Here is an 11,254-nt window from a genome sequence, read left to right on the forward strand (position 1 = left end):
CTTTTTACTTGATATATAACTTACACTATTTTCTCCTGTTTCAAGGGCGGCTGTAGGTTTCTCAAACCGTTTAACCAATTCTCTTGGGCCAACTCTATCTCCTCTTGTGTGACGCTAATTTGTACTGAATCATCGGGTGAGCTGCATGATAAAAGAATAAATCTCATTTATAAAATTCTCGTGTTACAATGTTAGTTAACGAACTCCTCCGGAACGGCTGGACCGATTATTATGAAATTTTGTGTTCATATTGGATATCCATCAAATTGTCAGAACTGGACTAAAATCAATCGGGACTACATAGTGGGCACAGGCTTTCTTTCAAATAAAAAAGAAGCATAAAAATCGGTTCACCCATTAAAAGTTTATAAAGTAACTAACACAAAAAATATATTATATTTTTATATTACACCTGTTTTTGATGTCGGTTTAAACTAAAAACACTTTTTAATAATAGAATCCTTTAAATTGTCTCACATTTTTTTTTATTCTTATAGGAAACTATTTAATTCTGGCGATCCTTATCAGGTAAGTACATAGTGAAGTCCCGTGTCCCCCAGTGGGGTATGGGGCAGATGATGTACATCTGTTTCACTGATCGATTTTCTTTACGGACAAGTAGGTGATCAGCCTTCTGTGTCCTGCCAGACCGAGACATTGTTAGGAAGTCTTTTATCCTAATAAGAGAAAGTCATGGTATTAAAATAAAAAACCGATTGTGTGATTGAAAAATCTTAAACTGAGCATATAAAAACTTACTCAGCGGGTGAAGATATATTATTTATCTGTGGCACACCCAACGCAGATATGGGACTGAAAGGACCACTGGGCGATCCACCCCATTGCTTCACCGCTTCCTGTTAAAATAATAATTTAATCATCAAAAGAGCATATCATAAAATCACTCCATTGCGACGTCAAAGAAAGACAAACAAATCAATAAATAAACAAACATACATTCGTATTCTTAATATAAATAAGGTTTGTTTACTTTTAATATGTTCTTCACTGTGTCAACAAACATTTAGAAATTAGAGACGTTTCGGGTGACCGTGACCAAGCTCGCTGTAAAGTGTTCGAAACATCGGGTTAATAATATAATGAATAAGTGTATAATACCCGCGTAAAATCAAACACAACAAAATACTATAAGAAACATAGTCTGTATACAAATAATCATAAAAACAATCCTACTTATATTATAAATGCGACAGTTTATAAGTGTGTGTTTGTTGCTCTTTCACGCAAAGACTACTCAACCGATTGTAATGAAATTTGGTAAGTAGACAGCTGGACAACTGGAATAACAGGTAGGAAAATTTTTATCCCGATAAATTTACGGGATACGTATTTACGCGGGTGAAACCGCGAGCCACAGCTAGTAAGAAATAACATCAACACAACTGTTTTTAATTGTAAAAGTGCTGAATTTTTAAAAGAATCGACTTCTCACGTCCCCCTTGTGGGATTATGGGGCACATGCCCTTCATATATGTTTCATTGTTCTAGAATTCGATCAACGAATTAAGACTCAAATCTAGGATCGAACAATTCTAGTGATCTAAACACTAAGATTTATTAAAAAAAAAAATGTCAAAAAGCTCTTATACCATAAGGAACTTAAAATGTTTTGGGAATGTCTGTTTTAAAAATTATAATATATTAAGAAAAATCAAAAATGTCAAAAAAACCCTAATACCATAAGACACTTAGAATTCTTGGGAATGTCTGTTTTAAAAATTATTTCTCAAACTTCATTCATTCAATTGGCCTTCTTCTAGAAGCATCTACCTCAAACGCAGTTCACTTGTACCTTGAAAGCTTTCGCGCCGTTCAACTCCTCAGCCCATTTCAGAATATTGTAACATTCACTCAAATAGCTTTGCTGATTCTCAGGGTTATAGATCAACGGATATAATGTACTCCATATTGATACGTCCGCGGCAGACAACTTTTCCTGAAAATTAAATAAAACTAAATCTTACTTCCTACTATCCTATCCTATCCTACTAATATAATAAATGCGAAAGTTCGTAAGGATGTGTGTGCGTTTGTTGCTCATTCACGCAAAAACTACTGAACCGATTGCAATGAAATTCGGTACGTAGACAGCTGGACAACTGGAATAACATATAGGCAACTTTTTATCCCGATATTCCTACGGGATACGGACTTACGCGGGTGAAACCGCGGGGCGCAGCTAGTATGAAAGATTTGTATGATAATAACTATTTTCAAATTGTCAGAACAAGATCTAGATTCAAATGTCACAACCCGGGCAGCTTTCAAATATGAAAAATAATAATCAAAATTGTTTCACCCAGTCGTAAGCTATAAGGTAACAAACCCAAAAAAATAGTCAAATTGATAACCTTCTTTTCTCAAAGTCAAAAGTTGAAAAGACAAAAATAATGTATCACATACCCCAATAATATATTTGTGTTTACTCAACAGCCCATCGACCATGCGTAACAGCGATTGGGTCATTTCCTTCACGTCTGCGGACACAGTCTTGGCGGTTAATACAGTGGCGACAGCCGGTTGGAGACGGGTGGCCTCCCATTCTTGCATTTGTTGACTGAAATAGATGAAAACTATATGAGGGTACATGGAAGTGTATAAAATGTTTTATTTATTAATGCTTTATTGCTCTGACTATGATACTATTAACTAACTAACCTAAACCTAAGAATACACTATACAATCAAGGAATTTAATTGGTTGTCTTGTCGCTATATAGCATTTTCTTTCATATAAGCAGACACAGAGAGATTTTAATGAGAGACAGAGTGTTTTTATATAAAGTCATATACATACATTACAACAATTTCCTATGTAACACAAAAAAAATCGGGTTCTTAGGTTGAAACGTGGGAGTTGAGCACGCGTTGGCACACAAATTGGGCCAGCTCGCACCGGAAAAGTCCTGCGCAAAATAGTAGCATACTACTGTGTTTTGTGCTTGTGTGTGGGGAAGCTGGAGGTCCATATTCATTTTCTCATCCTTCCCATTCCATACCTTCTCCTTATTTAAATTTATTTAAAAACGTACCATTGTCCATTCTCCGACAAATCAAGGACTGGAAACAGATACTGTGCAGCCGCATTACTTGAGAAGAAGGTCAATTCCTCGTCCACCTCCAACAGTGGTAGTGACTTTGGCCCTGCAAATGAGTCTGCGATGCAGACTGGTATTTAGTACCAACACCATCCCCATATACTACATAGATAATAGATAAAGAACCATGGGGCTAGGAATACCAGTGTACAGTGTAGGTGTAGTTTTACATACTATGTATATAAGTATACACTTTCATAGAAATAGCTAGCTTTTGTGCATAGATTTACACTCATTAAGTTAGTAGTTTAATACATGTTATCATACATAAAACCTTCCTCTTGAATCACTCTATCTATTAAAAAAAAACCCCAACAAAAGCCGTTGAGTAGTTATAAAGAATTAAGATACATAAATACATAGGGACAGACGTGAAAAGCGACTTTGCTTCATATGTAGTGATATGTAGTGATTTGTTAAGTATAATTTTACATCTATACTAATATTAGATTGAAGAGTTTGTTTATTTATTTAGAAGAGCTTACATAAGCCACTATATACTGGACTGATTTCATAAAATTATTAACAATTTTTGCAGGGGGTTCACCTGTAGTACATATTCAGCTGGGACAGACTGCTAATATTATATAGTATATGTTTGTTGAAATATTGATCAATAAGACTACAAGACTATTTTTACAAGGACTATTTCGCTAATGCATGATCAAACAACATGCATGCAGCATAGACAACTATTGCCTGAGGCTTTAATGTCAATAAATTGCTCTAAATATATTTACATATAGTACTGGATTACTCTGTAGCATCTACGCTGTAAAATTATAGTTTTCTGTGTTTTCCTAAAGTAAATTTTCCTACATGATTTGTTCCCACGTATGTTTTATGGATGAAGAATATTGTTTTAAGGTAAATAAATTATAGTATAACTAATCAAAGTATAGTTCATATTTCTTGCAACAAGTTTAAATTTAATTGGGTTTTTTGTTATAAGTATATAAAGCTAATAAATTCTCTAGCATGGCTATTTCTATGTAGCTCTGTGTATACAATGTAATTTTTGTAACACAGGTGACCAACTTTTTATATACTTTACAATATAAACATTTCATAGATGTATTACATTGATTAAATGAGGATACAGAATTTAAACTGCCTATGACGGGTAAATATATAATACAAGCAAGAAAAATTAAAGGGAATGCGCAACAATAGAATTGTAAGTATGATTGTAGAGAGAGAAAAGGTTAATTAATTCAAATTATTATCTTATTGGAATCATTGACTGATGCAATAGCAACTGTGTCTCTGAATAAAGTGTTATTAAAAAAATTGATAAAATTTATTGAAAATGTTTATAGGAAAAAAAATAGTACCACAAAAATCTACGTAAACAAAATAATAGGAACAATATAATGTGATCTACCTTCGAAAGTAGCTTTCTGTAATTCTAACTTTTTCTCAGCTAAATTTCCCGCTATTAGCAATTTCAGAGTCGCCGTATTATTTTCGTTTGTATAAATCTTCATTTTCACGATGTTCTATTTTCTTATTTATTAAAGAAAAATTAAATTCCATTCGCTGAAAATAACCTAAGCGACGATATGAGCGACACTCAATCTGACAACTTGGCATATGTATTTTGCACGATGGCATGGAATTTTGCAGAGTTGACAGTTTATATGACACCATTGATAGTTATTGCCATATTCATTTGTTTTTTTATTATTATTTACTAGCTGTGCCCATGTTTCATTCACTCGTCTGTAAGTTCAAATCGTTTTTTTCTGTGTATTGATAAACAATAATAATGCATGTAACAAAAAAATATATTAAAAAAAATGGTTGCCTGTAACGTCGGTTTTACGGGCGAAGATTTTACGTGACAACATCTTTTTCTCGGTAGAATATTTATTGATATGAATATTACGTCAAGAACGCTCGAGAAAGACAGAGACAGAGACACAAGCACGCGCCGATTCAATGCGCCTAATTCTCTAGTGCTGCGCGCGCGGCGGACCGATCATAGTTCGGTGACTCATCGTAACGTTACCGGGCGTTCCACTTTTTCATGAGTGACTCCGAGCCGCAACCTAATTTAAGACGTTGTCACGTCAAAATCCGTCACAGTTTATGTGTGAAAGACAGGCAAAGCTTTCAAATTAATTTTTTTGGCTTGTGTTACTTGTATGAAGATCGAGAGACGATTTTCTAAGTTGTTATTCTATATACAGAATGGAATTCTTCGACTGGACTTGTTTTACTTCGTAGCTTCAGAACGTAAAAAATTGCATTGTTCTGAAATTAATTTTCGTTTGGAATTAGTAAAAGAAGTTAGCGTAGCGTAACCATTACTCACCCTTACCGATTTTTTCGTGGATGTTTTTTGTAATTTTGTAATGGTTGAACTCGAAAAATTTATCGATTTACAATTTACTTAAACACACATTCTACAACCACCGAATGATATATTCGGCTGGATTCGTTGATCGATGATAGTTTGATTTAGATACCTTCAAGGGAAAATAGCTCTCAATGGGAATAAAATAAAGAACATATCAGAACAAAAAAATAAATTCTTTATTCAATATCAATAATATCCAATTTTATCAGATTAACATAAAATCGTATCCAAACAACTCTGATACTAAAATATTATATCGATAATTTCAATTTTTTTCTATTGAGATCTTATAAAATACATCACAATATAAAATTTGCCTTGAAGTGTTGCCAGAATTAAGTAACTTTTATAAAAAATACTACAAAATAAAACAATTACACCTGAATATTATATACTGAGAAGTTTTAATTATGCACATTAATAGTCTTCGATCTGGCAACGTTTAACCACCTGTAAGTTCTCATAAAAAACGCGTCTAAAATTTCTTTTAAATAACTACCATTATTATTTACAATACACTGTTCGTAATGAGGTATTATTGATTCAATTTTTGTACTTAATCTCTCTAAAACTCGCTTAAACATTATAATATCATATTGTTACTAATTTTGATCTTTTGTATTTGTCTAATTTACGTATTTATTATGTTTTAAGTCTAATAATATCTTATACATGTAACAACTATATATTTAATAACAAATGTTGTTTGTTGGCACGATGATGACTTAATATTTGCTTTTCGTGTAGTTACAAAAAATACATGTTTATGTAATTACTATATAGACGCAATAAACACATCGGTATCATTTTGCATTTGCGTGTACCAATATTTTGGCTATAGAGTACCTATAGATATTTATCATCTGTATGCATCAGAATGCGTTACGAAAAATTATATCCGTCGATATATAAAACAAACGCATACTTCTTTTAAAGCACGTTAGGCTTTTTGTTAATATATGGTCACCATTGTATGCAATATTAGAATATATCTTCTAATGTTGCCAGGGTGAAAAAATCGATGCATTCATGTATTGTATCTCCCGTAACTACACGAAAACCATTACAATCCTATTAAGACTAGGTTATTTCACATATTGCATTTCGTTTAACGTCAAAAGTACATTGACCCCCACGTATGCGGGAAAAAACATCTAAACTGTAAACTCCATTGGACTCGACTAAGTACTAAAAAATCGTAAAAAATAACAATGCGAAATTCTATACATTTGGCAGTTTCTATTTGCGCGATTAGCTGCCATTGAAAAAAATATATAATACTTAAAAGAGAACCGCCTAAGGCGCGGCACTAAGCACATTTTATGTACTAAAACTAAAAAAAATTACAAAATAAGCTATGCGAAATAACGAATACAAAAATAATAAAACTATCTCTTTATGATCACATTTCAAAACCCACTTTGATACAATCACTTTGCATATTACAAGTGAATTGTACCAAAAATACTAACAACCTTACCTCCATAAATAATATAACTCTATGGATTATTCACATTTCAAAAATGGAACAAAACCTAACGCCATAAATTACAAAATCTCCCTTTCGAATATTATTAACATTCTTAACGATTTGAATTCCGAATTAAAGTATGGCGTAAAACGTCACAGAGCAAATAATAAAGATTAATAAAAAAAGGCGCGAAAGCGGTAACAATTAAAATGGCACTTAATCGACTATGGCGGCATTTATGGCGGCTTTAAGTTAAACAGCCATTGAATTTCCATCTTACCCTATATTTATAGCACTGGTCATCCAGTGGGTTAAATTCCATATGAAAGTCGAATTTTCTAGAAAGCGAACAACAATCGGATGTATCCAAAAATATTATGCAGTTACAAAAATATAAACTTAGTTGTAGTATTGGGCGGTAATTTACAATGAACCTGTATACTACAAACGCGTCGTCCACCTTCTAGAAAACAAATTTCAAATTTCGACTTGGCTGTATGAGATACGGCCTTTGCCCGATTCAAGGATTAATAATCTGTGCGTCATTTGGCGCTCGCCTTTTCAAGGAAGTCCATTTTCAAACGCAGCTCGATGAGGAACAGTTGCTTTTGGAGGGAGAATATCTCCTCCTTCTGCCGGAGTTCCATATTTAAAATTTTCATTTTCGCCTCGTGCTCCCATATGGCGTGTTGTCGTTTCGCCGTGAAATATAACCGCTCCTCTTCCGTCGCGCTGCCGCAGTCATGTTTTATGTGTTCGTCTGTTTTATCGTGGTTCTGGTCTTGGGTTTTTCTTTTTTCGTCGTCCAAGTGGCTAAGGTTGAGCGGTGTGTTTGACAGTTCGTTTAATTTCTGCAAAAAGTTTTGTTGTATGCGCGCTTGCTCGATAGCTAGGGGGTTGGCTAGGAGGGGTAGGTTGGGCAGGAGGGGGTTGAGAGGATTCAGGGGGTTCGGGAGGGTTTTAAGAGGGGGGCTGGGGGATGACTGGGGGATGATTTGCACTTGGGGCTCGAGCACGTTCGGCATCGTGTCGTCGCTGTCGTTCGTTGAGAGGCGCCCGTTCGACATCTGTGGACATTTTTATTATATTTTAAGCATGTATATATAAAAAAAAACCCAACCACAGTCTCGTGCAAAAGTAACGCTAAGCCCGCACCTACTATAACTATAAAATTACAGTTTTATGCTATTTTTTTTTTCAAAATCAACTTTATACAAACAGCTTAAAGTTGTTTTTATAATGTGTGTGTACGAGTGCGCCAAGACGCGAATAACGCTGAGTGTGCATCTTGGGTATTAATATTAATCACTAGCGGTCCGCCCCGGCTTTGCCCGTGGTACATATATAGCCTATAGCCTTCGTCAAGAAATGGGCTATCTAAAACTGAAAGAATTTTTCAAAACGGACCAGTAGTTCTTGACATTAGCGCGTTCAAACAAACTAATTCTTCAGATTTATAATATTAGGATAGAATTAATCTTTAATATATCTAAGTATTAATAAATATTTGTTGAACTGTAAAATTATTAGAATAACTTTCTCATGTCCAGCTGCGCCCCGCGGTTTCACCCGCGTAAGTCCGTATCCCGTAGGAATATCGGGATAAAAAGTTCCCTATATGTTATTCCAGTTGTCCATCTATCTACGTACCAAATTTCATTGCAACCGGTTCAGTAGTTTTTGCATGAAAGAGCAACAAACGCACAGAAATCCATACAAACTTTCGCATTTATAATATTAGTAGTAAGTAGGATGTTCGCCTCTATTAGTATCTGAGTGGTTCACTTTTTTTTCAATTTAATTTTTTGTGATTTTTTTTTTATTTTTTTCACGTAAAACAAACAAACTCACATTAACAGGTATACAGTCGTCGTCCTTCACGCTGTGAGCGCCCTCCGCGCTCGTGGTGGCGTCGTTATCCTCGCCTGTAACATCATTTATATATAACTAGCTGTCCGCCGCGGCTTCGCCCGTGGTACATGAATAGCCTATGTCATTCAGTAAAGTAGCAGCTTTCCAATGGTGAAAGTATTTTCGAAATCGGTCCAGTGGTTTGCGTGTAAAAACGTTACAAACATACAAAAATACAAAAGTTACCTCTTTATAAAACTAATAGACCCGACGTATTTCGCAACGCCAGAAGTAGTATGTATATGTGGGAGTCGAGCACGCTTCGGCACGAAGTGGACCAGCTTGCACCGGGGAAGTATCACATCCCCACGGAAGATCGGCGTGAAATAGTATACTGCTGTTTCGTACTATGAGTGGGGGAGTCGGAGACCCGTTTCCCTTTTTCTCACCCTTCCCAGCCTTGCCTTTATTACGTGAATCCCTTCCTTATCCCTGACCGTTTAAAAGCGTGCAGCGCATCCGCACAGGTCCTACCTCTGCTCTGTTCACGGGCGGCGGCGATCGCTTATCCATGTCCCATATCCTTTTCCTTTAACTTCCCAGACCTTTATTCCTCTCGACAATCCTTTCTTCCCAATTTAAAGTCGGCAATCCATTTGTAGAGGCGTAAGGTCTGCAATGGACCTTACGCCTCTCCAAATGTCCATGGGCGGTGGTAGCGCTTACCATCAGGCGACCCACCAGCTCCATTGCCGACTGTGACGTTAAAAAAAAACCAGGCGAACCACCAGCTCACTCACCTTGCCCGATATCACATAAAAAAAACATTTTAAACCTTCCCTGGCCTATCATAACTTCATCAAGGCTCAATTATGAAAATCAGCTCAGCCATTCACACTATCATTAAAGCGTGTGTTTTAACTTTTTAATTATAATATTTACCTTTAACATCGAGAGGATGAATATTCTGCCACAACATACCGTCGAGAATGCCCGGCGTTTCGTTGCTTTGTTGCTGAAATAAATAAAAAATAAACTATTATTATACATACAATAAATATATCCTACTAATATTATAAATGCGAAAGTTTGTTAGGATGTGTGTGTGTGTGTGTGTGTGTGTGTGTGTGTGTGTGTGTGTGTGTGTGTGTGTGTGTGTGTGTGTGTGTGTTTGTTGCTCTTTCTACTGAACCGATTGCAACGAAATTTGGACTGAAAATGATCTTGAAACTGGAATAACATATTATAGGCAACTTTTTATCCCAATATTCCTACGGGATACGGACTTACGCGGGTGAAATCGCTGGACGCAGCTAGTATGATTTCAAGCAGTGGTGGTTCAGTGGTGAGAACCTCGGACTTCAAAATCGATAATTCAGGGTTCGAGACCGGGCGAGCGTGTAGGAAATAATTTGATTTGTCAATTTATCTGCACATGTGGATCACATCACCACTGCTTAAAACGGTGAAGGAAAACATCGTGAGGAAACTAGCATGTCCAAGAATCAAAAGTTCGACGACATGTGACATCTGCCAACCCGCACTTGGCCAGAGTGGTGGATTATGGCCTGAACTCTTTTTTTTTATTGTGGGAGTCGAGCACGCTTCGGCACGAATTGGGCCAGCTCGCACCGGGGAAGTACCACACCCCCTCAGAAAACCGGCGTGAAATAGTGGCATGCCACTGTGTTTCGTATGGTGAGTGGGGGAGCCGGAGGCCCGTTTCCTTTTCCTCACCCGTCCCAGTCCATTCCTTCTTTCCAGTCGTTAATCCATTCCTTTTCCCTTACCCCAAAAAGCGGGCAGCGCATTCGCAGAGGATCTACCTTTGCGAATGTTCATGGGCGGTGGTGATCGCTTACCATCAGGCGAACCACCAGCTCAGTTGCCCGCTATGACATATATTATGTAGTGATGCACATATGTGCATCACTACATAGTATAAAACAAAGTCGCTTTCTCTGTCCCTATGTATGCTTAAATCTTTACAACTAACGGAACGGATTCTGATCGGTTTTTTTTTTAATAAATAGTGTAATTCAAGAGGAAGGTTTACATGTATAATAATATCAAACTGCTCCGAATTAAGCGCGTGCGAAGCCGCGGACCTACGCTAGTATGTACATATATTTAAGGTATATGTAAGGCAAGAGGCTGCTAAAACTTTCGAGTGTAAGATTTCACATATTACTAGCTGCACCCGGCAAACGCTGTTCTGCCTTACTCTTATCGTAAAGACTAGCTGCACGCCCTGGCTCCGCCCGGGAAGTCATTGATCGTAATTAAAGTTATATAAAATATCCTATCTTTTAAGTTGCATCAATCTGCACATATAATATTTGCGAAGTCGATTAAAATCGGTTGAGTGGTTTAGTGGTCCACCGCGGACAAACAACGTTACACGTTACAGCCTGTTGTTTGTGATTTGAGGTTGAGGATATCTTAATCTCTA

General features: G+C 36.4%; 2 protein-coding genes across 3 annotated transcripts in view; both read right to left on the minus strand.

The window, feature by feature from the left end:
* LOC119836436 (methionine--tRNA ligase, cytoplasmic) overlaps positions 1–4,707 on the minus strand; it is a 21,091-nt gene extending 16,384 nt beyond the window's left edge. Inside the window, exons 1-6 of one of the 2 annotated variants that reach the window (XM_038361758.1) lie at positions 4,503–4,707; positions 3,053–3,164; positions 2,425–2,578; positions 1,814–1,957; positions 760–857; positions 25–141 (exon numbers count right to left, since the gene is read on the minus strand). In XM_038361758.1, the coding sequence (XP_038217686.1) occupies positions 25–141; positions 760–857; positions 1,814–1,957; positions 2,425–2,578; positions 3,053–3,164; positions 4,503–4,605 (728 nt within the window). In that variant the 5' untranslated portion in view covers positions 4,606–4,707. Of the gene's footprint in view, positions 1–24; positions 142–759; positions 858–1,813; positions 1,958–2,424; positions 2,579–3,052; positions 3,177–4,502 lie in introns of both variants that reach the window. The other variant, XM_038361757.1, reaches the window with a different exon arrangement.
* Positions 4,708–5,636: 929 nt separating this feature from the next.
* The window catches only part of LOC119836355, a 29,366-nt gene continuing 23,748 nt past the window's right edge, over positions 5,637–11,254 (minus strand). Inside the window, exons 3-5 of the mRNA XM_038361659.1 lie at positions 9,745–9,817; positions 8,803–8,876; positions 5,637–8,018 (exon numbers count right to left, since the gene is read on the minus strand). Coding sequence (XP_038217587.1) covers positions 7,494–8,018; positions 8,803–8,876; positions 9,745–9,817 — 672 coding nt within the window. The 3' untranslated portion in view covers positions 5,637–7,493. The remainder of the gene's footprint in view (positions 8,019–8,802; positions 8,877–9,744; positions 9,818–11,254) is intronic.

The sequence above is a fragment of the Zerene cesonia genome, chromosome 24 (assembly GCF_012273895.1).
Source record: "Zerene cesonia ecotype Mississippi chromosome 24, Zerene_cesonia_1.1, whole genome shotgun sequence".
Taxonomy (NCBI): domain Eukaryota; kingdom Metazoa; phylum Arthropoda; class Insecta; order Lepidoptera; family Pieridae; genus Zerene; species Zerene cesonia.